Source organism: Ochotona curzoniae, unplaced genomic scaffold (assembly GCF_017591425.1).
Source record: "Ochotona curzoniae isolate NIBS_2020 unplaced genomic scaffold, NIBS_Ocur_1.0 scaffold_3208, whole genome shotgun sequence".
Classification (NCBI taxonomy): Eukaryota; Metazoa; Chordata; class Mammalia; order Lagomorpha; family Ochotonidae; genus Ochotona; species Ochotona curzoniae.
The window spans coordinates 976,843-1,001,935 of record NW_024467106.1 but is presented as its reverse complement, the minus strand read 5'-3'; the positions used below and the strand labels follow the sequence as shown (position 1 = coordinate 1,001,935).

At 66.8% G+C, this 25,093-nt stretch overlaps 1 protein-coding gene across 1 annotated transcript; it reads left to right on the top strand.

The window, feature by feature from the left end:
* The first annotated feature begins 979 nt into the window (after positions 1-979).
* Positions 980-22,738, top strand: CCDC187 (coiled-coil domain containing 187). Its single transcript, XM_041004626.1, has 23 exons — positions 980-1,319; positions 1,654-1,755; positions 2,228-2,323; positions 4,961-5,047; positions 5,596-6,521; positions 6,711-6,805; positions 7,655-8,145; positions 8,359-8,443; positions 10,036-10,145; positions 12,362-12,459; positions 12,670-12,777; positions 13,661-13,718; positions 14,875-15,092; positions 15,124-15,320; positions 15,689-15,776; positions 16,187-16,368; positions 17,089-17,231; positions 17,774-17,986; positions 19,650-19,768; positions 19,956-20,032; positions 20,366-20,427; positions 20,573-21,745; positions 22,653-22,738. The coding sequence occupies exons 1-23, from the start codon at positions 995-997 to the stop codon at positions 22,736-22,738; spliced, it is 5,139 nt and encodes a 1,712-aa protein (XP_040860560.1). The 5' UTR covers positions 980-994.
* Positions 22,739-25,093: the final 2,355 nt, after the last annotated feature.

Here is a 25,093-nt window from a genome sequence, read left to right as displayed (position 1 = left end):
GCTCGGGCAGCTGTCAGACACCATGACTTTGGGCAGACCCTCCTGAAGGGGGCCCTCACTTCCCCCCAAAGCCTAGATTCAGGAAGCTCACTGCCGCATGCCCTCCCTGGGCACCCGCAGGGCCCACGGCCGTGCCCAGCAGTGGATAGCACACAGCACTGCAGGGACCCAAGCCCGGGGCCTGAGTGTGTTCTCTGCAGCACCAGGCTGGGGTCAGCCGCCAACCATGCGCTCTGGGGTCTGGGGCGCCTGGCCCCAGCCTGTGCCAGAGCCCGCAGAGAGGGCCGGCCTGGGGAGCTGTGTCCCTGAGTGACATGGGGTTATTATGCTGTCATGGGATTCTCTCCGCCCACTGGGGGCAGTTCAGGGGCGCTGCCCGCCCAGGGCCCGCAGCCCATGGTGCTGGCTGGTGTCAATGACTGTCCTATGGGGCGCCCCCTCAGGCCGGGGTGCCAACCGGGCGGGGCCAGCGTGTCCTGAGCAGGGCTGGAAGACGCGCTATAGACCTGGGGGTGGCCATGTGAGCGATGGCCAGGTAGGGGCATGACCAGGGCCCGGTGCCTCAGCCCTGCAGCTGCACCAACCTCAGGGGTGGGCATGCTGCCCATCTGCCTGCAGAAAATGCCGCAGCCTTGCTCCGGCACTGCTCACGGCTGGTACCTCTTTCCCCGCGGGGCCCTGGGGCTGGCATCCACCTCCACAGCCAGGTAGCCTTGGGGACGCCTGGACAAGTGTGGGCATGGGGAGAGGGCAGTCCTGGGCACTAGTGGGGTGAGAATTTGCGCCCCACCCAGTGTCCTGAGCTGGGCACTAGGAGTCCCTGACTGGCTGCTTCCTCCCAAGGGAAGATGGACTGTGCCCACCCGTGACCGAGAACAACCTTGTGGTCCCGAGGAGGCCCAGGCCCTCCCAGCAGGTGGAGCCCCACCTGGCCTGGTCTGAGCACCTGGAGGGGAAGCCGGGCTGCCCAGGCAGCTTGGGTTGCAGCCTGCCCATGTGGGCCTCAGGAGCCGACGCCAGGGACGGGGACAGCTCCGTGTCATCCGGCCGTCTCTCGGGCTCCTCGGGGGGCCACGAGGCCTGCCCTCCTCCCTGTGGGACCTGGAAGGAGAGACCCCCACAGGTGCTGGGCCCACAGCGGCAGCCCAGGAGGAGCGACCCCCGGCTGGAGCAGCTGAGGGATCGGATCCGGGCACAGGCCCAGTGGCAGGGGAGTTGTGCCTCGCTGGGCACCTCGGCCCTGTCCAGCACCTCTGCGCAGGCCCTCCGCAGGAAGACCTGCAGGGTGGCCTGTGGCCTTCCGGCCCCCACACAGCCAGGTCAGTGGCGGCACGCATGGGAGGGTGGGTGGTAGGCGGAAGCAGAGGTGGTCTGGCTGGCACGGGCCCTGGGGCTTCCGGGACAGGGTACAGCAGAGAGCCCCGAGCTGGGAAGGTGATGGGACAGGTTGGCCCCTACTTTGCAGAGGCGTGGAGGGCAGACAGGCGGCTGCATGAGGTCTGTGGGTTCTCAGGGCACAGGAGGCTCATGGGTTCCCCTTACCCATGGGCAGACGGGGCCCCAGCTGGGAGGCAACCCAAGAACCCCTTGACATACTGCTTGGGGCCCCTTGGAGCAGGCTCGGGGCCTTGCTCCATCCTATCGCTGCCGTAGGCCGCAACGGGCAGAGCACGGCGGAGCACAGGACCCACGGCCCAGCCACCTTGGGCCGGGTGCGTGAGCTCTCCAGGGCCTCACAGCCCTCAGTGCCTTCAGGTGAGTGGCCTGCCACTGCCCGGCGCCCCTTGCAGGTGGATGCCGAGCGGCAGAGTGGGGGCCTGGGGTCCCACTTTGCCTGCCCAGGCCGGCCCCCACCTCACCCATCTGCCCCTGCCCCAGCATCGGATCCCAAGCTCTTTGGACCCATCTGACCCTAGCAGTGTGGTCAGCTATGTGCCCGGCTCGCTGGGGTCCTGGCCCCCAGGTCATAGTTGGTGGCACACAGCCCTGAGTGCACTGAGCTGGGCTGGGCGGAAGCCTGATGCCCAGCAGGTGCTCCTGGGGCAAGGATTTGTGCCCAATCCCCAGAGACCATCGCAGAATACACAGGCCAGCCACCTGCGTCCTGGGCTCCTGAGCTCGGCCACACATGGTGACGTCCAGGGCCAGGGGTCCCAGGGTCAGCAGGTGAGGTGGGCACCTGGGGACTGGCTTTGCCCCCCAGCGCGCCCCTCATTTCTCCCTACAGGTCCAAGGGAAAAATGCAAGCGTGCCCGGAGCTGCTCATGCAGGACTGACCCAGCTCCCAGGCTGCCTGCCCCTGGCAAGGCAGCTAAAGGCCGAGGTAAGGCGAGCTAGGCCCGGGCCCCAGACCCCCACCTCCCTGCCACCGCCCGCCCAGGCCTCTGTGCCCCGGCCCGCCCCGAGCCTCCACAGGCACGCGGCTCTGGTTTCTGGGCCACAGGCAGCTGCTAGGCCCCTCACAGACACAGCCCCCGCCCTTGACCTTGGGGAATGGCAGCCCCAAGACCAAGTGTGGTCAATTGACCCATCAGAGTCCCAGCCCCGGGGGAGCTGGTGACCCCCTTGCTGGGGTTCCTGGGCAGCAGGAACAGCGCCCACTGACGGCTGTGGGACATGAGTGGGCACTCGGGGGCTGTCAGCTGAGAGCTCCAACGGGCGCAGTGGGGAGGGGCTGGGTCCCCTCCAAGCCCTAGCCCAGGAGTGGCTTTCAGAACTTGTGGGTGCCCGCCAGCTGGGTGCAGATGCTGCAGGGCAGGGCACCGGTCCTCAGGGCCATGGGGCTTAGTGCAGAAGGCTCTTTAGCCCCAGTGCCCTAGGGGCCACATGTGGCTCCTGACCGGTCAGTGTGGTGGCCAGGTCGGTCCTAAGTCTGCTCTTGCCCTGCCAGTGCTCCTGGGCCAGCTGTGTGCTCTGTCCCGCCCAGCACCCCCGAACACCTGCCTCCGGAGACTGGCTGCCCTGCAATGCCCGCTTGGCCCAGCGCCCTCTGGCGAGGCGGGCAGTAGAAAACCCAGGTGGTTGTGGCCGGCAGGTGGCGTTATCACCCCCAGCTTTGGGGTCTGTTCTGTTTTTTTGGCCAGTTTGAAAAATGACCTGCCTTGTGCCAGATCCGGGGTCAGAGGGCGTGCCGCCGGGCCCATCCATCATGGGGCCACCATGTCGCCCCACTGGGGGTGACCATTCATTTCTGTCCGGGATGCGGCCACAGCTGAGCTAAGCAGAGATGAGTGGGTTCAGAGGTCAGAACCGCTGGACCTGGGAATTGGATAGACTTGGAATTTGCTGTAGTTAACAAAAAATTAAATCACCATAGTGGTGAAATCTGCATGCATGGGGGCCGGGGTGAGAGCGGACATCCATGTTCAGTCGCAGCTGATGTCACCTCACTTTGCATTTCTTGTGGAGGAGGTCGGCCCCCAGCTGCTGACAGGCCGCTTGGGGACTTGGTCCATTTCCACAGATTAAAAGTCCCCTCGGAAAAAAATTAATCACCATTAAGCAGCTCTATGGGAGGCAGAGTGGGTCCCACAAGACCCGGTCATCGGCAGGGGCTTGGGGGCTGTGGAGCAGCTGCGGGGCCAGGCTAGAAGGAGAAGCCAACGGACCCCTTGCCAGCCCCCCAGGCCTCTCCCAGTGCCAACCGTGGGTGCTGCCCTGAGCCCACAGACTCTGGACCCTATTCTGAGCCAAATGGCTCGTGAGCGTTGTGGGAGCGTGAGTGTGTCAGTGTGTGGGAGAGTGAGTGTGTCAGTGTGTGGGAGTGGGAGTGTGTCAGTGTGTGGGAGCGTGAGTGTGTCAGTGTGTGGGAGAGTGAGTGTGTCAGTGTGTGGGAGAGTGAGTGTGTCAGTGTGTGGGAGTGGGAGTGTGTCAGTGTGTGGGAGCGTGAGTGTGTCAGTGTGTGTGGGAGAGTGAGTGTGTCAGTGTGTGTGGGAGCGTGAGTGTGTCAGTGTGTGGGAGAGTGAGTGTGTCAGTGTGTGGGAGCGTGAGTGTGTCAGTGTGTGGGAGCGTGAGTGTGTGTGTGTGTGGGAGCGTGAGTGTGTCAGTGTGTGGGAGCGTGAGTGTGTCAGTGTGTGGGAGAGTGAGTGTGTCAGTGTGTGTGGGAGAGTGAGTGTGTCAGTGTGTGTGGGAGCGTGAGTGTGTCAGTGTGTGGGAGCGTGAGTGTGTCAGTGTGTGGGAGAGTGAGTGTGTCAGTGTGTGGGAGCGTGAGTGTGTCAGTGTGTGGGAGCGTGAGTGTGTGTGTGTGTGGGAGAGTGAGTGTGTCAGTGTGTGGGAGCGTGAGTGTGTCAGTGTGTGGGAGCGTGAGTGTGTCAGTGTGTGGGAGAGTGAGTGTGTCAGTGTGTGGGAGCGTGAGTGTGTCAGTGTGTGGGAGCGTGAGTGTGTGTGTGTGTGGGAGAGTGAGTGTGTCAGTGTGTGGGAGCGTGAGTGTGTCAGTGTGTGGGAGCGTGAGTGTGTCAGTGTGTGGGAGAGTGAGTGTGTCAGTGTGTGGGAGAGTGAGTGTGTCAGTGTGTGGGAGCGTGAGTGTGTCAGTGTGTGTGGGAGCGTGAGTGTGTCAGTGTGTGGGAGCGTGAGTGTGTGGGATAATTAGTTGTATGGGAGTATGAGCGTGTGAATGGGTGTCAGGCTGTGTGTGCTGGCTGTGTGTGTGGGCTGTGTGTGTGGGCTGTGTGTGCGCCCCGTGCCCCGGGGAGGGTGTTGGGGTGTGGCCTGTGTGTGCAGGCTGTGTGTGCTGGCTGTGTGTGCTGGCTGTGTGTGCGCCCCGTGCCCCGGGGGGGTGTTGGGGCGTGGCCTGTGTGTGCAGGCTGTGTGCTGGCTGTGTGTGCAGGCTGTGTGTGCTGGCTGTGTGTGTGGGGTGTGTGTGTGGGCTGTGTGTGTGGGGTGTGTGTGGGCTGTGTGTGCGCCCCGTTCCCCGGGGAGGGTGTTGGGGTGCGGCTGTGTGTGCACCTGTTCGCTCTCTCAGACCCCGAGGCAGTGGGTGTGTATGCCTGGAGAAGAGGACAAGCCGCTGCCCGGTCGCTGCTGGGACCCCCTCCCAGGAGGCTGCAGAGTAAGACACCCAGGAGGGACCAGGAGGGGCCCTGGAGCTGCCACCCTGCTGTGGCACCCGTGGGTGGGCATGGCCCGGGCGGCAGTGATACTGTGTTAGACCCCCTCCAAGCCATCAGCCAAGGGGCCCCAGGGAGGAGGCAGTTTTTTGGAAATCATTCATTCACGTGGTTTGGAAAAGTGACACGGATAGTTTTAGGAGGAGGGGGAGAGATTGCATTTGTTGGTCCACTCCCCAAATGGCTGCAATGGCCAGGGCTGGGCTGGACAAATCCGAGGGCCACGAGCTCCGTCCAGGTCTCCCTCGTGGGCGCAGGAGCCCAAGCACCTGGGCCGCACTCATGCTTTCCCAGGAGCAGTCGAGACTCCAACTGGTGCCCACATGGGATGTTGGCCAGGCATGCAGTGGCTTAGTCTACTGTGCCACAGCCCTAGCATAGCCAGGAAAGGGCCTCTGCCCCCAGGAATGTCCCCAGCCAGCACACAGCCAGCTGCTCCGTGCCACTCCCTTCTGGGGCTGCAGCACCCCCTGCGTGCCTATCTCTGCAGAGGACAGTAAGAAGGCCACCACTGCAAGCTCCTCCAGCACCCGGGTGCCCCGTGCCGTCCCTGCCCACAGCCACCGGCAGGTGTCTGAGCCGGCGCCTAGCCAGGTGTCCTGCGACCAGCCCACCATGATCCACACGGCCATGGAGACCCTGCAAGACCTCCGGCAGCAGATCCAGGCTGGGCTGGACCTGGCCAGGGGGCCCCGCGAGGGACAGAAGCCGAAGACCAAGCTGAAGCCTGAGGCATCCGCCGGGATGAGGCCTCAGGGCCCAGGCAGCACCCCAGCAGCACAGGACGCTGCCCGCAAGTGTCCCTGGGCCCCACTGGAGCGACGCCACTCCTCCCCTGGCTGTGCTGGGGGCATCCACTGCCGACTGCCCTGCAGCCCGTCAGCCACGTGGCAGTCCAGGCTGAGCCGGGAGCCGCCCAGGAGCCCCTCCTTCCAGCGGCCGTGGAGCACCTGCCTGCCGCAGGCCAGGGCGGCCAGTGAGGCCTGGGGGACGCCGTGGAGCCCCCCGGAGAGGCCACGCGCAGCCCCCCTGCGGCCTTGGAGCAGCTCGTCCGTGCTCAGGGCTGGCACCACCTGCAAGGACAGAAGCACTGGGCGCCCGCCCTCAGGAGCCAAGCAGGCCTGGCCAGGGCCCACGAGGGCCGTCCCCGCTCCCAGCGCCAGGCCCGCAGCACCCTGTCCCCGGCTCCAGGAGCCGCTGGGCCGGCTGCACAGCTCCGAGTCCCTGCGTGACATCATACGGCAACGAGCGCTGCAGGCGAAGGCCTCGGCCGCCCGGGCCCTGGAGCTGCGCAGCCAGCGGCTGCAGGAGGTGTACCGCCAGCAGGAGGAGGCCGTGCTGGGCAAGGCCATCCCCTTGGTCTCCCAGACCACTCCCGGCATTGTCACCTTCGTTCCCAGCACCGCACAGAGCGGGGTATGTGCTGGGCTGCCCCCCAGGAAGCGGGCAAGTGCTTATCCGTGGTGTTGCTCCTGAGGGAGACCCGCAGGGACAGGGAGGGCCAGGCGCAGGGGGCCTGCAGGGGCAGGGCTTCCGGTCACCCCCTCCCTGTCCTTGAGGGACGGGCTATGGGAGCGGCTCTGACTATATGCCGTTCTGCATTAGGGTGTGGACGCCCCTGAGAGCCTGGGGTCCCCAGTGCAGGAGTGGAGTAAGGTGACATCTGGCGTGGTACGGGGTGACCAGGAGGCCCCGGGCAGGTGGGTACCTTGTTTGAGGGGAGCTGCACTTCTGGGTGGGGGTGGGGGAGGGGAGGGGACGAGCGCTGCCCCTATGCCCCTGTGGTGGTGACTGTCCCATCAGACGTGAGCTGCCTCTGGCGCACAGGTCAGAATTGCTCAGGGTGACCCCACTGTGTCCCAGGGTCGCCTGTTCCAAACGCTTTCCCTCCCCAAAGACACCCCCAGGCCCTGCCCAGGCTGCCTGACCCCCCTGCCCACGCTGTCACATGTGCCCTTCTGCACACTGCCGCGGAGGGAAATGGGGTTCAAGACCCCGATAGAGCTCACAGTCTTGTTCTCTATCGAATGCAGTGTCCTCAAGGCACCCATCAGGGCAGGCGGGCGGGGCGTCCCATCAGGGCAGGCGAGCGGGGCGGGGTGTCCCTATCAGGGCAGGCGAGCGGGCGGGGTGTCCCCATCAGGGCAGGCGAGCGGGGCGTCCCCATCAGGGCAGGCGGGCGGGGCGTCCCTGATCAGGGCAGGCAGGTGAGCGGGCGGGGTGTCCCGGTCAGGGAAGGCGTGCGGGCAGGGCGTCCCTCCAAGGGCAGTTGTGTGGGGCTGTCCCTCATGACCAAGTTGTGCCTGCACCTGTTCTAAGGCCTGTCCTTGTTTGCTGTGGACAGCCCTGCACGTCCAGGCCCTAATCCCTGGAGGCACATCCCCACCCCCACATTCCGATGCTGAAACCCCAGGCGTGGCTCTGGAGACGCTTGCTATCCAGCCATCCGCATGACAAAACAGGTCCGACTCGGGGTGCTGTGCGCCCCCAGCTCGACACCTGTGCTCGCCTGTCAAAACAGGACGAGCCTCCCGCCTCTGTCTCCGCAGCTTCTGCCTGTGTTTGAACAGACCCTGGGGTCGCACTGAGGCCTTGCAGCCGGGGCGCCTGCGGGACGCGGCACCTCTCCTTCACTCAGCCTCACTGGGCGCCCTGAGGCTCCAGGACCTGCCCCGCGGGCTGTGCGTGTACCTGGACCCGCAGGAGGCCGAGCGCCTGGGCACGGCCAGCCCACGGCACTGGACCCACAAGCTGGAGCGGCTGCGTGCGCTCGAGACCATGGCGGACGTGTTGAGGCAGCGTGTGGACATCCTGAGCACGAAGCTGCACCACCTTGAGGCGCCGCCCTGGGACCTGCCGCCCTCGGGCCCCGAGCCTGCGCCCGCCGCTACTGCCGGCCCCGGAGCCATCGCGTCCAATGGCGGCCGAGGGGTGGACGTGCAGGCCGGGCCCTTCCCGGATGCAGAGATGCTGCTCTGGAACCCCTGCTGGGAGCCATGTAGCCTGAGCCCCGGATCCCCCTTCGAGAGCAGGTCCCCAGGTAGGGCAGGGGCCGGGCAGCCACAGCACCCCGCTTCCTGTCTGTCCCTTCAAAAGCCAGAGGTAAAGAAGCTAGGGCAGGCAAGGCCTGGGCACCCGGGGTCAGCCTGGTGGGGCCCCTTTGCCGTACCTCTGGTCCCCTGCTCCCCACCTCACCCCTTCTCCCTGCTGCCCACTCCCGGTGTGTGCACTGAAGCCAGCACGGTCCCCGCAGGCGTGGACGGGAGGCCCTGGGAGCTGCAGAGGCGGCTGCAGCGGCATGCAGCATCCTTCCAGGCCCTCCGCACCTTGGTAGGCAGGTGAGCCGGGCTGCCCCCTAGTCTGGTCCACCCAAGGCCAAGGGGGGTGGTGCTGCCCCCGCGGAACCAAGGGCAGGTGGAGGCTGCTCCAGCCCGGGGAAGTCGCTCTGCTGCCCGCATGCTGCCCTGTCCCAGGCCCTCCTCTGTGTCTCTCCAATCGGCTTGACCCTTTGGCCTGGGGCTTCCAGTGCCCAGGAGCTGCTCCCTTCCACTTGATCTGTCCACTTGATGATGCGCCTCCCGGAGTGGTGCTGCTGATGGCTGTGGCCAGTAGGGGGCAGCATGGCCAGCGGGCAGAGGGTGAGAACCTGGCAGGAGGTTGGCCCTAGCCCAAGGCCCCTGTGCTGGATTCCTGCCCCACAGCCACAGGAGGGCCCAGCCCACGGCCAGCACTGTGTACCTCAGGGCTGTCCACCCACGGTTGTCCATCTTGGCCCCAGGGCTGCCCGTTTCCTGGAACATTCTCCCAGGCTCCCCACATCTTGCTGCCCCTCGTGGTCTCAGCACTCGCCCCAGCCACTGTGAGGCCAAGGGCAGGAGTGCTGTAGTGGACACAGGGGCAGGGGGTATGCTTAGTCTTCCAAGGGGACCCTGGGCTGCTGCGCCCCAGGAAGGACAGCCGGCCCCGAGGGCAATGTGAGGCAGACATAGCTCAGCTCCCCCCTCACTTCCTGCACGCCTGGAGCCCCAGGGCCAGCAGCTCCCAGTGGTCCAGTCCTGCTGGCCGGCAGGTGCCCTGCATGGCTGAGGACCCTGGATTTGCTAGGAAGATGGGCAGAGTGGCAGGAACTCAGCTATGCCCTGAGCTGGGGCAAGCAGGCAGTGAGAGGAATGGGCTCTGGCAGTCTGCAAGTGCCTGGCTGGGGGGCCAAGGGGTGTGGTGCAGGGGGCAGCGGGCAGCTGGGGCACCAAGGGTGTGGTGCAGGGGGCAGCGGGCAGCTGGGGGGCCAAGGGGTGTGGTGCAGGGGGCAGCTGGGGGGCCAAGGGGTGTGATACAGGGGGCAGGGGGCAGCGGGCAGCTGGGGTGTGGGTGCTCAGAGCTGGACTGCCTGCACTTACACTGGGGGCCTGCAAAAGCACTCTTCTGTTCTTCCCCTTGGGGGACGAGTTCTGTGGGTGAGACACATTCACCAGCCCTCACGGCTTAGTGCCCAGCTGGCCCCACCTGGTGCTGGGGGTCAGTGGACAGGTGCTGTTGGGTGCCGGGCAGTGAGGACCCTTCCCCCCGGGAGTCGTCCCTGGGCAGGGGCTGGGACTAACTGACGGCTCCCTGGTATGGGTGGCTTCCCAGGGCTATCCTGCCCAACTGTTCCCCACGGGGCTTGGCAAGCGGTCCCCCAACAGCCTGCGGGTGCCCAGGGTGACCACGCTGGCCATGGGGACGTGGCTCGCAGCCCGAAGCCCAGTGCAGGCCCTGCAAGCTTATTGCCCACACTCCTCCTGCTGGGCTGCTGCAGGTCCTGGGTCCGAGTGGGGGTGTGGGGGGAGGCACAGCAGGCCACCCCCACCCTGGGGGCAGCACCGGGTACCAGCTTGGCCGTTGGCCCCGGGTGCCGGAGCACCGCCGCCTACCCTGCCTTTCTGTCTCCCAGCTCTCTGCCAGCTGCCCTGGACCGCACCTGCGAGCCGCTGTGGCTGGAGGAGCCGCCAGCAGCCACCACAGTAGCGGGCTTGGGAGCACCCTGGAGCAGCTGGAGCTGTGGTAAGGGCAAACCCGCAGCCAGGCCCTGGGCTGGCTGGTCAGGCGGCCAGGGGCACCCGCCGGGGACCCTCTCCACTGCCTAGTGCTCGGTGCAGCCCGCCAGGAAGAGCAACCGCACGCTTCTGTATTAAAGTGTTTTAGGCTTCTGGGGGCCTGCTGCCTGCTCTGTGCTGCCCTCGGTGACCTGACGGGCTGGATCAGGGTGGTGTCTGGGGGCTGCCCTGTGGGACCCCATGCAGTGGCCCAGGACGCTGCCCTGCGGCAGCCACCTGAGACATCCTTGTGCCCCCGGACCAAGAGCCAGTGCCTGGAAGAGTCTGGAGGGCCCTCTGCTGGTCACCCCCAAGCACGCCAGAAGCACTGGGGGTCCCGCCAAGGACACCACAGGTTCTGGGCTGCCTCCTGGCAGTGGGCTAGGGCTGTGCTGTGTGCATGTGCAGGCCCCAGGGCAAGGGGGTGCTGGAGAAGGGGGTAACCAAACCCCTGCCCCTCTAGGACAAACCCACAGCACTCGCTGCAGGGTGAGGGTGGAGGCGGTTGCTTGCTGCCCCCGGAAGGTCGGTCTGCCTACGCCCATGTCAGTGCAGGGACTGTCAGCCCCGGGCGGGGTGCCTGTCTACAGCCCAGGCCTCCTCCCTGGCAAGCGTGCCCGGGCCAAGGGTCAGCCCCGGACGAGGCCACGTCCTCCTCCCTCAGTGCTTCCAAGGCTCTGGAAGCCCCACCCTGGGGACAGCCTTACCAGTGCAGGCAGTGCTGCCTGTGGAACCTTCCAGACTCCAGCAGCACTGCTCCCGAGGGGTCCCTGTGAGCCCTGTGTGATGATGGAAGGTTCTGTGCTCTGGCCCCTGCCGTGCAGAGCCCTGACACACTGTCCAAGTGTGATGCGGAGGTGTGGTGCACCCAGCTCAGGCATGGACAGCAGGTGCGGGCAGTGAAGGCCCAGCATGGGCGTGGCGGCAGGTGTCCGGTGGTGTCTCCTGTGGGAGGCCCAGGGCAGGGAGCATGCGTGCTGTCCATCACTCAGGGTCGTCTCCATGCGCTGCACTGCACGAGGCCGGATCCTGGCCTCCTTGGTGGCTGTTTGCCCAGGTGCCCTCCACCCGCTGGCTGGTCCCTCTGCCCGCTGGCTGGTCCTGCCAGCCACTGGGTCTGGGTTCACATCTCATGAGACATGCCAGGGCTGCCACGCCTGCAGGAGCTGGGGCTCAGGGTGCAGCTCTTCTGATGGAGCCCCCCGCAAGGGCTGCAGGGAGAACCCAGTGAGAATTCCTCCGGCTTTGACGCACGCCTGCTGGTATCCGCCCTTCCGAGATGGCCACTCCGAGGCCAGGGGCTCCTCGAGGGCCCGGGGCGTCCTTGGAAAGGCTTTGCTCTTGCTTTGTGAGAGTTTGGCTCTTGGCCGTGCCTCTGTTCCACCATGGGTAGCCGAGCACTGTGCCCAGGAGGGCAGGTACCCGCAGGGTCAGAGCAGGGTTCTGGCCAGGGCCCCTGCGCGCCCGAAGCAGCGATGACCAAAGGGGCCAGCCGCAAGTCACATAAGGGAGAGAGGGAGGGGGCCTCCTGCCTCCGAGGGTCGCCTCTGCTGGCTGTGGGGCCAGCCCCTGCCCTGGGGGCCTCTACAGAGCAGCCTCCTTGTTGGCGGGGGGCCCCCATGCCATTGGGGGCTTCATATTCTGGGGGGACAGTGCTCTGACTGACTGCACTGGGCCATGCCAGGACTTCCGGGAGAGCCTGGGCCCCAGGCCCATGGAATGTCCGCCTGCTCAGCTATAGCACCTGCAGTGGTCTTGGGGAGCAGGGTCTCCTGCCCCTAAGGGACTCTGCCTGGAAGGCAAAGCAGGTCTCCATTGGGGCTGGGGACGAGCCCAGCTGCTGCTGTGATCCCAAGGGGCTGGGGACAAGCCTGGGTGACCCCAAGGGGCTGGGGACAAGCCTGGGTGATCCCAAGGGGCTGGGGACAAGCCTGGGTGACCCCAAGGGGCTGGGGACAAGCCTGGGTGATCCCAAGGGGCTGGGGACAAGCCCGGGTGACCCCATGGGGCTGGGGATGAGCCCGGCTGCTGCCGTGACCCCAAGGGGCTGCAGTGGCTACCGGCTCTGCCTGCCATGGTCAGCCAGTGCAGCTCTGGCCCGTGTCGGGCCGCCAGGCCGCCCTGTGCCTCAGTTCCCTTCCAGGCCCTCAGCTGCCCTCAGCTGCCCCTCTCCGTGGCCCGCAGGTGACCCGGAGCCCTCAGGGTTGCATCTCCAGGACCTGCAGGGCGGGCACCTGGTCAACATGCAGCTCAAGTCAGCCTGCTTCCTCGAGTCCCTGAAGGTGAACCACCCCGCCCCCGCCCTGCCCTGGCACCTGCAGCCCCCCAGGGGTGAGCGAGGTGCAGTTTGGGGCCCCCCATGCTGACGGGAAGAGCGACCACATTGTGCGTTAACAATCAGGGTGGCCCTGGCGAGAGGAGGGAGGAGTGGGTGCCTGGCACTTAGGGGACTCCCTGCCCTCCGGCTGAGGCACTCCCTTCCCTAGGTGAAGCAGCAGCAGAAGGCAGAGGCGCTGGCCCTTCTGCAGCAGCGGGCGGAGCAGGAGCTGTGGGCCACAGAGGCCGCGCTGGACACGCTGCGCTTCAAACGCCAGCTGCAGGTCAGTGGCCACCCTGGGCGCCTGGCTCCCGGCCCGCCCACAGCTCATCCACAGCCCGTGGCTGGGACCCTGCCGCCCGCCCACAGCCCACTCACAGCCCGTGGCCTGGTCCACAGTCCACCCATTGTCCCACACCTCTCCCTGCCCCTTGCAGTCCCCCTCCTCATGGCCTGTGCCCCAATCCAGCCTGTCCCCTCCGGTCACCCCGTTTCCCTGGAGCCCAGGACTCCAGCGCAGCAGGGACAGGCTCTCCCTCCTGCCTCTGCTCCCACTCCTGGGGCGCCCAGGCCTCTCTGGGAAGCAGGGAACGGGCTGCTGCCCGCCCCCACGCGTGGACCGTGAGGTCTGGCCTCTGCAGCACGCCGCCTCTCTGCTCACAGCTGGCGGTGGACAGACGGGCTGGGCCAGAGGTGCCTGGGCAGCCGGAGCAGCCGCACACCTGCGGGGACCCAGCAGGGCTGCCGAGATCTCGACCCCAGTGAGGCCCAGTGGGGGTCTGGGGCAGGAGGGGTGCCGGGAGGTGCCATGGAGCTGAGTGTCAGTCCTTCCCCCCCAGGTCATGCCCACTCCCAGCGAGGAGCGAAGTCGAGCCGGCCCTGGGCACTGCGTCTCCAGCAGGTGAGAGCCGACACGAGCCCCTACTGCTGGGGGAAGCAGTGTTGGGCTGCAGCCCCTCTGCCTGCGTGGGAGCTCTCGGGGACGCTGGGCTGTGCCCTGGTTGTGGCCTGCACATGCGTGACCACGGTGGTGCTGGGACCCGGAGCTGCAGCCCCCACCAGTGCAGCCGACACGGCTGACCTGCCACTCGGATCTCCCAGACCCCCTTGTCTTGTGTCCTGGGTACACTCAGTAACCAACATGAACTACAGCGCTCTCCTGGCAGCTGGGCCAGGGTGGTGCCAGCAGTCCCAGCTCCCCGACCACCCCCACCATGCACCGCGGTAGGGGTCAGCTCCCAGCCCCCTCGCGCCCCAGCTCACCCGTCTCTGTATTCCAGGGGTTTCTCGTGGGTGGGATCCCGCCTCAAGCTGCCTTTTTTCCCTCAAAGTCCCACTGACCACCGTGGCACTGTGCCCCCTTCCCCTGGGCTCTGCGTTGGCTCGTCCTGGCTCTCCTGGCTTTTTCCTTCTGTTTTTTTCTACCTCTCAATTTTTGAAAAGTTCTCAATTTATATATACCAGTTTATTTGAAAGGAAGGGATAGTTACAGAGAAATGAAAGACGGAGACCTTCCAACCACTGGTTCATGGCCCAGATGGGCACGCTGGCCAGGGCTGGGCCAGGCTGAAGCCGGGAGCCTGGAATGATGGCCAAGGCTGGGCCAGGCTGAAGCCAGGAGCCTGGCATGATGGCCAGGGCTGGGCCAGGCTGAAGCCAGGAGCCTGGCATGATGGCCAAGGCTGGGCCAGGCTGAAGCCGGGAGCCTGGCATGATGGCCAGGGCTGGGCCAGGCTGAAGCGGGTCACCCACGCGGGTGCAGGGGCCCAGGCACTCGGCCCTCCTCTGCTGCCTTTCCAGGCCATGAGCAGGCAGGCTGATGGGAAGTGGAGCAGCCAGGAGGGGAACCTGTGCCCACACAGGTCCTGAAGGTGAAGGAGCAGCCTTCCTTCCTTGGGCTCTGTGGAGCCTGCAGTGTCGGCTGGCGGGGGGGTCTGGTTTCTAGCGTGTGTTGGGACCTGCCGTGGCAGCTGGGCAGTGTACCAGGCTCTGCGCCCTCCACGTCCCTCCCGGGGCGCCCGCAGTCCCTTGGGACCCCTGCACGCCCCGACCCTGGGCCACGGCGGGGCTGGGTCTGCAGCCTGCTTCTTCCTGGTCTCCAGGGCATGGCTGCAGTGCAGCCCCCACTGGCATCTCCTCACACACAGCTGGCTGGGCAGGGTCCCCGCGATACCCGCCCGCGTCCTTCAGGGCGGGCCTCTTGTGTCCCCGTGTCCCGGATCGAGGCCCCCAGGACGCGTCTCACTCCGGTGCCACCTCCCACCTCCCACCCAGTCCTCAGGATCCTCGGGCTCCCCCGACCCGCGCCCGGGTCCCCACGGCCTGTGACAACTCGGGCTGGCTGGGCACCCTCCCCGACCCACCCCTGCTCTGTCCCCAGGCGCCCGGAGGCCGGCCGCGGCCCCCTGCCAGCCGTCTCCTCTGGACGACCCCGGCCCCCAGGTACGCGGGCCGGGCTCCGGCAGCGGGGGTCTCGGGGGTCGCGGGGGTCAGCCAGGCCGGGGCGACTCCGGAGGACCCGGGTGGACACTGGTGGCCTCCTTCCCCGGGCCGGGGGCCGGGAGCCAGCCGCCGCCCTCGGGCGAGGCTGTGCTCGCGGTGACGCGGCCGTCGGCTCGCTCCTCTCCAGCGCAGGCTGACGGGGCCCGGCGGAGCCGAGCCCAGAGCTTCCAGAACCTTCGGCCGCTTCACCTTCCAGATGTTAGAACAGAGCCTGCGTGAGGAGAAGCTGCGCGCGCAGCACCAGGCCGCCCTGCTGCGCCTGCGCGAGATGGCGCTGGAGGAGAGAACGCGCGCCGAGCTGGCGTGGCTGCAACACCAGCGGGGGTGAGCGCATGCGCACGGCGGCTCGAGCCCGCCCCGCCTGATGGCCACGCCCCCGCCCCGCCGCGGCGGCCACGCCCCCGCCGGACGGCCACGCCCCTGCCCAGCCCAGGCTGATGCAACCAGCAGTGACAGGTGTCGCGCCCTGTAGACAAGCCTGCCAGGTGGCCCAGGAAGCGTTGATTGCCATGACAAGCCGCCCTGCCACCGCCTTTGTTTAGCTGCTAGTTGCTGGGGTCCGCTGGGCAATGGAGCCCCCTACGAGCCCCCTGCACAGGCTGCTTCCTTCTCCCCGGGGCGGCCCTGAGGGAGGGTGTGGCAGGTGGACCAGAGCCGGCCTCCTCCTCACCTTCCTCCCTGGCCCCTGCCAGGTACTTGGGGTGCGAAGGAGACAAGGCCGCGTGGGCCGCCCTGGCCGAGAGGCAGCAACAAGCCCTCAGCAACCTGGAGAAGGGGAAGGTATAGGCCAGCAGGAATGGGGCGCCGCTAGCTGCCCCAGGCATGGGCACAGGCCCTGGCCCTACAGCCCTCGTGCCCCGCCTCCCCAACCCCAGGGCCACCGTGGACACCCCCAGCTCTAGGCCAGGCTCTGTGCCTCCATTTGCCAAGCAGGAGACTGCCCGGGGAGGGTGGTCGGCAGGGTGTGGGTGGGTTGGCCCTGTCCTGAGTGAGGACACGTACGTGCACACATGGGGCTCCAGTGGGCCCAGCGAGGCGGCCCCGTGGGTGCCAACTGTGGCCCTCACACCGCATGGCTCCCCAGGGATGTGGGTGCTGGGTGTGCCTTGGGCGTCGCAGGGACCGGGGGAGGCTGAGTCGGGGCGAGGGCAGAGGCCCCGCACGCCCGATGGGTCCGGTTCCCTGTGCAGAAGGAGATCCGTCAGCTGCGAGACATCCATTTGTCCATGCACCGCGACCGGACGCTGCTGCTGCGGCACCAGAAGGACATCCTGGCCGTGCAGCGGTCCACGGCCTGCCTGTGGCGGGAGCTGCACAGCCAGGGCGCTGGACCCCGCCCCTGGAGGAGTCCCGACAGCGCCCATGTGCCTGCGTGAGTCGTCCTCGGCTGCCCAGGCCTGCCATGGAGGGTGCTGGGGGCACCTGCTCCTGAGGCCAGCTCTGCAGTGTGAGGGGACACTGGGACGCCTCCCTGACTCTGGTAGCTGCTGTGGCCTCTGGCACCCTGGCCACGTGGTCACTTGACCCTGTGGTTTACAGCAAAAGGGGCTGAGGAGCCCTGTGCAGCGTGAGTCATGGATGAGCGAGGGGCAGAGCCATACCATGCCAGTGCTGGCCTGGTAGGAGTCTGATGGGCTCTGTGCCCCTGGGCCAGCAGCCCTGTACCTCCCAATGCCGGGCAGGACCCCAGCAGCAGGAAAGGGCCCCCAATATCAGTCTATCCCTCAGGGCTCTTGGCCAAATTGGGGGTCCTGGCTGTGGCCAGCCCCTGGGCAGTTTGCCCACAGCAGTGACCTGGGCTGCCATCCTCCTGCAAGGGGGGGGTCACTCCCACAGTGGCAGGTCAGGACCCCCCAGGCCAGGCGGTGTGGCGGCTATCCTGAAGGCCACCACCCCAGCCATGGCCCCAGTGTGGGTCTCCTCCAGCCCTGTCTCGGGCCAGCTCTGGGGGCAGCTCTGACAGATGGGGGACAAGGGCACTGTGGTGTGGGCTGGCTGCTTGTACCACGCGGCTGCAGCTTTCCCAGGGATGGGCTGGCACCCTAGGCAGGCGTGACGGGTGGGCGCCCCCTCACTCTGCCCTTCTTCACAGCCCCACAGCAGAGCAGACCCTGACAACCCCCACAATGGCTTCCGATGCCGTCAGCCCCCTGCAGCCCCCAGGGCCAGAGTGGGGAGAGGATGGGGCTGAGGGCAGCGGGCTGCCAGCCGAGAGTGACTGCCATGTTGACCAAGGTACGGTATGGGACAGCCACCTTGGCCAGGCTGGGTGGGATGGGCACGCCCTTGGTGGACACTGAGAAACTAGGTGGGGGCCAGACAGATCTGTGCGTTGTTCTGCCAGCCGGGGCTGGGGAGGCGCCCTGGACCTTTCCGGCCCCGTGTGTGAGTCCACGCGGGTCTGCCCAGCAGGGCCCCCAGGTGTAGGCCTTGACCCAGGGCCAGGCCCGTCCAGCTGGAGTGCTGAGAGGCCATCTCACCTGGCAGAGGAATGGGGCATGGGAGCCTGTAGTGCCCAGGCTCCGGGCTGGCTGGACTCTGGAGGCCAGGAGCCTCTGGGCAGGGGACGGGTTGGGAGAGCGCTTCCTGGAGGCCTGGTGCTGTCACCCTGAGCTGGGCTTGTCACCTAGGGCGTCCCTCAGGGTTTCCAGGACAACAGCACCTACGGTGGGACGTGCAGGTGGGCCCATTGGGGCTCCAGAGAGCGGGGTCTGGGTGCAGGAGGATGGGCAGCTGCCTAGAAGCTTCTCAGAGTCCCACCTCTGCTTGCCCTGCAGGTCTGGGGGCTCCCCATGGCCTGCTAGAGGCCAGTGACCCTAGGGCTCTGCCTGCTACTCTCCACCTGAGCCTTCTGGGCCTCCAGCAGCACCAGCCACTGGGCCTGGTCTTCGCTGTACGCACCCTCCCCCAGAGGCCCAGCCCCTTTCCCTGCCTGCCTTACGGTGCTTGGAAAGCAGCAGCTGTGCCCGGGGCGTCCGTCCCCGGCCCTGGCAGCACCTGCTGACTCTGTTGCCTTTTCACACAGGCCCCACTGGGGAGCCCCTGCCCGGCTCAGCCCCCAGGTAGGTCCCTGGGGGACCACCGGTGGCCGCCTGCCCTGTCCTGGGACCCCTTCCTGCGGGCCAGCTCGCTTTCCCAGGGGTGTGGTGGGCAAATTAAATATCCTCGCTGCTTTGATTTTAGCCCGGTTTTGCATCTCAGATTTTAAGGTCTTGGCAGTCAGTGTTGAATAACGTTGCTACATGTGTTCTTTCCTTTCTGGAATCTTCCATGTGGCCTGGGAGCCTTGCTCAGGGCCAGTCCCTGGTTGGCAGGTGGGTGGGTGAGGCACCTCCCACCTCCAGCTGCAGGCGCCCCCGGGCGTCAGCCAGCCGCTGAGCCGAGCCAGGGTGCCCGCACAGAGCTCGCCCCAGCCCCGGGTGCTGAGCTCAGGAGCCACCGCTGGTCCCCTGAAGGGGCTGTCCGGGACAGAGCTGCTGGGCAGGGAGGGCCCCCCTGACACCTGGGGGTGGGAGAAGTCCAAGGTCCCCCCAGGAGTCAGACAGACTCACTGGCTGTTGGTCAGGCTTCTGTGGGCACCAAGGGGCAGGAGCCCAGCCCAGTCCTCCCTCCCCGTCCCCAAGGACACGTGTGTGGTCCTCAGCCTGCCGAGGTCCGCACAGCACTCCCACCGAAGCCCAGAGGCCGGGCGGGTGACATAGTCATGGAGCTGGTGCGGGCACCCTGGCCCCTCCGTGCCCAGCGCCAGTGGCTCTCAGCTGGCGACCCGGGTAGCGTGCCACTGCACCATCCGAGGGGCCCAGCACCCTCCCTGCCTGAGGGTGTGGCCACAGGCGGACACCTGTGTGTCTGTCTCCGCAGCGCTTACACCCTGACACGGCCTCCCGGGCGCTGAAGCGGCCAGCCCGTGTCTTTGGGCCACAGCACCGGCTGGTCTGGCCTTGCCACAGCCACGGCAGGTGGTGGGGCGGTAACTGCAGTGGGCTGTTTGGTGCATGCGTCCGCTGGAGCGGGAGGTAGAGGCCCCCCACGTCCGCCCACGTCCCCCCGGGACTTGAACTGGTGCCTATGGGGGGTGCTGGCATCAAAGGCAGTGACTACTCACTGCACCCTAACTCTGCCCTGGTCTCTATAAAATGTTCTTAAAGATTTATTAATTTTTATTGGAAAAACAGATATACAAAGAGAAGGAGAGACAGAGAGGAAGATTTTCCATCTGATGGTTCACTCCCCAAGTGGCTGCAACGGCCGATACTGCGCTGATCTGAAGTCAGGAGCCAGGAGCTCCTTCTGAGTCTCACACATGGGTGCAGGAGCCAAGGCCTGGGCCGTCCTCGACTGCTTTCCCAGGCCACAGGCAGGGAGCTGGATGGGAAGTGGGGCCACCGAGATTAGAACTGGCCCATATGGGATACTGGTGCGTTCAAGGTGAGGACTAGAGCTTCTAGGCCACCACACCGGGCCTGTCTCTATAAAATTAAAAAAAATCTTTTCTGTCCAACATCTGGATAATGTCCTGGTGCTGACCGACGCAACGGCGTGTTCCATGAATCTGGAATTGCAGAAACTTCCTGGATCCTCAGTGAGCCTGGAAGCCCCTTCCCCACCCCTGCGTCTGCTCCCGTGGGTGCTGACGGGCCCTCTGCCCTGCAGGAGACCCTCGGAGCAAGCCTAGTCCATGTTTGGCTGAGGAGCCTGGTGCCTGGACGGGCAGCTGCATGAAGAGCTTCCTGGACCAGCACTGGCTCTGCCTTCATGGAGAGGGTCCCTGCGTGAGTTGGGGTGCCTCACTGGGGCCCTGGGGATGTCTGGCGGCAGAGAGGCCTCAGAGCTCCTCCAGCTCCCGTCTGCCCAGGCAGGTGGGGCCTCCTGTCCGGGGTTAGCTTCAGTCCTCTCGGGGGGGTTCCTGGGACCTTGGGGTCCTTGCTGCCCGGCCTGGCCTTCTACATCTCCCAGCAGGTGGCTGAAGGCCGCACCAGCAGAGAGGGTCCGGAGGAGCCCCAGGCCCCAGAGAGCCGGCAGTCGGGGCCACAGAGGTGCGGAGAGCCAGTGGGCAGCACCCGCCCTCCAGCTGCCGTGTCCACCCCTGCCCAGGCCCAGGGTGCACAGACCCCACGCCTTCCTCAGCACGATCCACTTCCGGAAGCACAGATGTCCCCCGGGGACAGGCTGGGGGGCAGCATAGGACCCTGCCCCCAAGCTGGGCCTCCCTCATCCACTCAAGTGGGGGTCTGGGCAGCTCTGTGCTGGGCTGGTCAGCTGGGTGTGGGAGAGGACGGGAGCTCGCTCCCCTGGAGCCTAGGGGCCCTGGAAGGGGCTGGGGAGGGGCAGACGCCCGTGAAGACGCCCCCCCCCCCGTGTGCTTTCAGGATAGAAGCCCCCAGGCTGGAGGAGCCTGGTGCCCCCCTTCCCCAGCTGGGAGCCACCCCAGGTGAGGCACTGGGGGACCCCTGGCCAGGTTGGGGACTATGGACTCCCAGGTGCCGGGGGGGTGGCATTGGAAGAGGGGGACTTGTGGTGCTGACCCCGCTCCTGGTTTGGAGACCTGCTGGCACAAACCCATCTTCTCCCCACAGTGCGTGTCCACCCCCAGGAGGTGCCTGCTGCTCAGTGCCTGGACAGCCCCTGGCCACAGCCCACAACCCCCATGTGCCTGAACCCGGAGTCCGCCCCTGGGACCCCCTCAGAGCCTTGGGAAGCACCAGGGTCCACCTGCACCTCCTGGGCCAGCTCCACCAGTGGCCATGCCACGCCCTCCCTGCCCGGATTCTGCAAAGCCACGGCCGTCCTGGTGCAGCTCTCAGATGACAGCGCGGCCTCTGTGTGCAGCGCGGGCGCCGAGCACGGGCCCCACACGGGTGGCGGCGGCCCCTCCTTGGAGGCCCCAGGCCTGCCTCTGTCCGCTGCCCCTGAGGGCCCAGGGGGAGCAGCCTGGTGGGCCGGTCCCTGCGGGGACTCGTGTGTGGAGGCAGCAGCGGTGGGCAGCTCGGAGCCTGAGCACGGCCCCCTCTCCGGGAGCTGGTCGCTGCCCCTCCCAGATGCCCCCTCTGCAGGATCCGGGTCGGAGCTGTCGGAGGCCTCCAGTCACGTGTGGGACGAGCACAGCTGGGAACCTTGCCCAGGACCCGGCCACCTGCGAGACGCAGAGACCTCCTCCCCAGACCCTGGGGCCCTGCAGGAAGATTCCAGAACCTGCGACGGCCTGGCCATTAGATCTAAGGCAGGGGAAACCAAGAGGGCGTCTACGGGGGAGGCCTGCCCAGCGGTCACCTCACACACTTCCTCCTCCAGGCTGTCACTGACCTCCGCCTCAGCAGAGCCCGCCCCTCAGCAGGAGAGACCCCAGCATGCCACGCCCCAAGTCCCTCCCACCGCACACGCTCCTTCTGGGGGTCCCTGCGGCAGGGCAGGAGGCGGGAGGAGCACGCAGGAAGCTGGGGCCCTGCAGGCCGACCACATCCTCACGGAGATTCTGTCTCCCGTGGATGAGCAGTTGTCCTACGGCAGCGCTGACCTCCCATCCTCCTCACTCCGGGACGCCGGCCTGCCGGCGGGGCTGCAGGCAGACAGCCATGCGAAAGCTGCTGGCCCCTACCTGGAGGATGGGGTGCTTCCTCAGGGCTGGCCAGCCCCCCTGGGCCCCCCAGGGGAGGACACCTGTGCCGCCCACCTGTCTTCCCCATCGAGGGAGGAGCCGGAACTAAGCCTCGAGCCCTTTGGGCAGGGGGTGCCAGGAGACCCTGGGGCGGGTCAGCTGGGGTCCTGCTGGCCTAAGGAAGCAGGCAGTGCCCCTGGGGGTCCCCCAGGACCCTCCGCACCGCCCCTGACTTCATCCTCAGCAGCCTGCGAGGCTGGCGGGACTCTGTCCAGGCAATTGGCAGCTGGCAACATGCTTGGCACCCAGTGGAGGACCCCAGATCCTGCCCTGGGCTTGGGGTCTAGGGCTGGTGAGGGCCTCCCGGGGGTTTCGGGCAGTGTTGGGGTGTCTGGGGAAGGGGCTCAGGGCTTTGAGGGGGCCACATGTCAGAGGGGGGTGAAGGCACCGCTTGACGGGTCTAGACACACGTGGGACTCCCTGCCTGTGTCTGGGCCCTCAAGCAGCCAGACCCCTGCCAGGTACCCCCTTGCCAGCCTTCTCGGCACGGGGAGCCAGGAGGTGGTAGACCTTGTGTCCACACAGCTCAGCAGGAGCGTCCTGTACGATTCACTGCAGGCACTGGCTGCCCTGGCCCCTCGGGGCGGCCCCTAGGAGGGGTCCCAGCGATGAGACAGCCTTGCCTCCTAGATGGGGGCACTGAGAGCCAGTGCCGTCAGGAAGCCAGGGTGCCCAAGGGTGCCATGTGCTCTGTGGGAGGCCGCTGAGGCCCTGCTGCCCGGGCAGGGCGAGGCCAAGGCTCTCCTGGCATGGAGATGCTGGGATCCTGAGGACTCCCCGACACCCCGTCCCTCGGCCAAGCCCAACGAGCGGCCTCTGTGCCTGCTGGGCCCGCAGGTGGCAAGGCCCACATGGCCCAGTCCTGGCAGGTGCCAGCTTGCAGATGGGCCCCAAGGAAGCTGGGGTGGGCCCTGGCCGCGAGCTGGCCTCTGGCATCCTCTCCCGTCGGACACTTGGGCCGGGGCCCGGATGTGACTTAGCACAAGGAACATTTCCTGCAGCGGAAGGAATCCTGGCAAGATGGGACGTGGGAACGGAAGAGCCGCCCGGGCCTCAGGCCTCATCCGGCTGGGAGGAGCCCGACTGAGGGCAGGCGCAGGGGAGCCCGGCGTGGGCTTGGCACATCCGTGGCAGACAGGCCAGGCCCCGTTCCTGGGTGCTTGCACCCTCCCTCACCTGCGAGCCCAGCTGCGGTTTCCCAGTTGAGGGGGGCAGAACAGGGCATGCTCCGCGGTGATGGCCAAGCCCTGGGGCCTGGCTGAGGGGACCGCACTGGACGTCGTCAGCGCTCTGGGTGACTAACAAACCTCCTATCTGGAAGGCAAAGAGGAAGAAGCGTCCATCTGCCAGTGCCCTCCCTGAGTGGCTGCCGAGGCCGGCGGGGCCAAGCCGGGAGCTGGAGCTCCAGGCAGGTCTGCCATGAGGGCGGCAGGGGCCGCCACCTGCTGCCTGCTGGGGCTTTGTCTCTGGGGAGTAATCAGTGAGTTCTCTCTGCCGCCTCCCCTTTCTCTCTGAAGCTCTTTAAGTAAATTAAAAAAAGGAACTTGTGTGCTGTGTGTGCTGTGACCCCACACATGGGCCCCTGGGGAGACCCAGCCCAAGGCCGGCGGGCCAAGTCCCAGGAGGCACCGGATCACAGAGGTGCCCCAGGGCGCAGGGGAGGTGGACAGGAGTGCTTGGGACCTCCGGACCCTGCAGGAGCCACCCCCAGCCCTGCTCGCTGCAGCTGGGTCCAGATGCCCCGTTGGCAGGCCAGTGTGGTTGTAGCTATCTCAGCAAGCAGCGCTGAGCCCTCAACTCAGTACGGGGCCGGGCCAGGGAGGGCCGGGGAGGGCAGGGCCGGGGAGGGCCAGGCTGGGGAGGGCCGGGGAGGGCAGGGCCGGGGAAGGCCGGGGAGGGCAGGGGAGGGCAGGGCCGGGGAGGGCCAGGCTGGGGAGGGCAGGGGAGGGCAGGGCCGGGGAGGGCCAGGCTGGGGAGGGTAGGGGAGGGCCGGGGAGGGCCAGGGAGGGCAGAGGAGGGCCGGGGAGGGCACTTAAGAGGCCGTGTGAGGAGTTACGGACCACACACACGTCCACCTTGCCTCGCACTCCCCAGTCCTGGGCGTCCTGCTGGGGGGACGCACAGCCCACATGAGAGCCAGGGTGTCCCCGGTGTCCCACCCCCGGCAGGTGCCTTGCCTGGCATGGCCATGCCCTCCACAGGATTCCGGCTGCAGGAACCAGGCCACACCCCTGGTGATGGGCAGGGCGCAAGCAGGGTAGGACTGTCCCTCAGGGTGGATGCAGGAAGACCACTCAGAACCCCTCGGCCAGGCGCCTGGAGCGCTCCAAGGCCGGACTCCGCAGAGGCCACTGCCACAGGAAACAAACCATGACTTCCTGCCAAGCCGCATTTGACTCAGCCCTCGTCAGGGCCTCCCCCAAGCTCTGTCCCCTCAGTTCCCCATTCATGGCCGCGCTGACAAGACAGGCACACCCGGGCTGTGGTGACGGTCAGCGCCCAAGATGCATGGTGCCCGAGGGCGTGGGCTCAGTGAGACCCCTCGTCAGCTGGCGGCGCTGGCCTGCTGCCCGTGCAGCTGTCTGCCTCGCTGGACTCGCCTTCCCCATGCCGCGCCCCCGAGGAGCGTCCACCGTCCTTACCCTGGCCATCCCTGCAAGGGCAGCTCCCAGACCATGTCACCTCTGCCCCCGCCAGGCCACCAGCTGGGAGCAGCTCCTGATGCTGGAAAACTTGACCAGCCTCTGGTTGAGACAGGGTGAGCTGCTCTGCCCATGGCTCACACACACGCCGTCAGACGCACGGGGACTCTCACACACTCATGCACACGCCGTTGGACGCACGGGGACCCTCACACACTCATGCACACGGCTCTCCCCCTGCCTACTGCTCACCCACGGTACAGCACAGTCCCTCCAGCCGTGTCCAGCCATGGTGTGAGCTATCACGGGGGGGCAAGGCAGGGACCCCTGACTCCATGCTTCTGTCCACTCACTGGACGGCTGCCCACAAGGCCACAGAAGGGTGTCCCGAGCCGATACGCTGGGTCTGGAGCCAAGGCTCCCCTTCCAAAGGGTGGACGGTGGTCTGGAATGGCCATGCCCTGCTTGCCCAGCTCCCCCTGGTCAGGGAAGAAGTGGATGGTGGGACCTGTCGAGCTGGCCATGGCTGTTGCCCCTCCCTCACCCCCTGGCTCCATAAGTGGAGCCAGGCCCAGGCCCGCCAGACAAGAGGTACTATGTGCTCGAGGCAAGGAGGACAGCCCAGAGCCAGGCAGGGGGTTGAAAACAGCTCTGCTGAGCTCTGGGTGGCGTGGGTCCCAGCCCATGGTGGACGTAGGTGCCCTCAGCCACGCCCTCAGCAAGCAGGGCACTGCTGGCGGCCCTGTCAGTGGGCTTCTGGGCCACCCCGAGGCTCCCAAGGAGGCTTGGGCAGAAAGTTC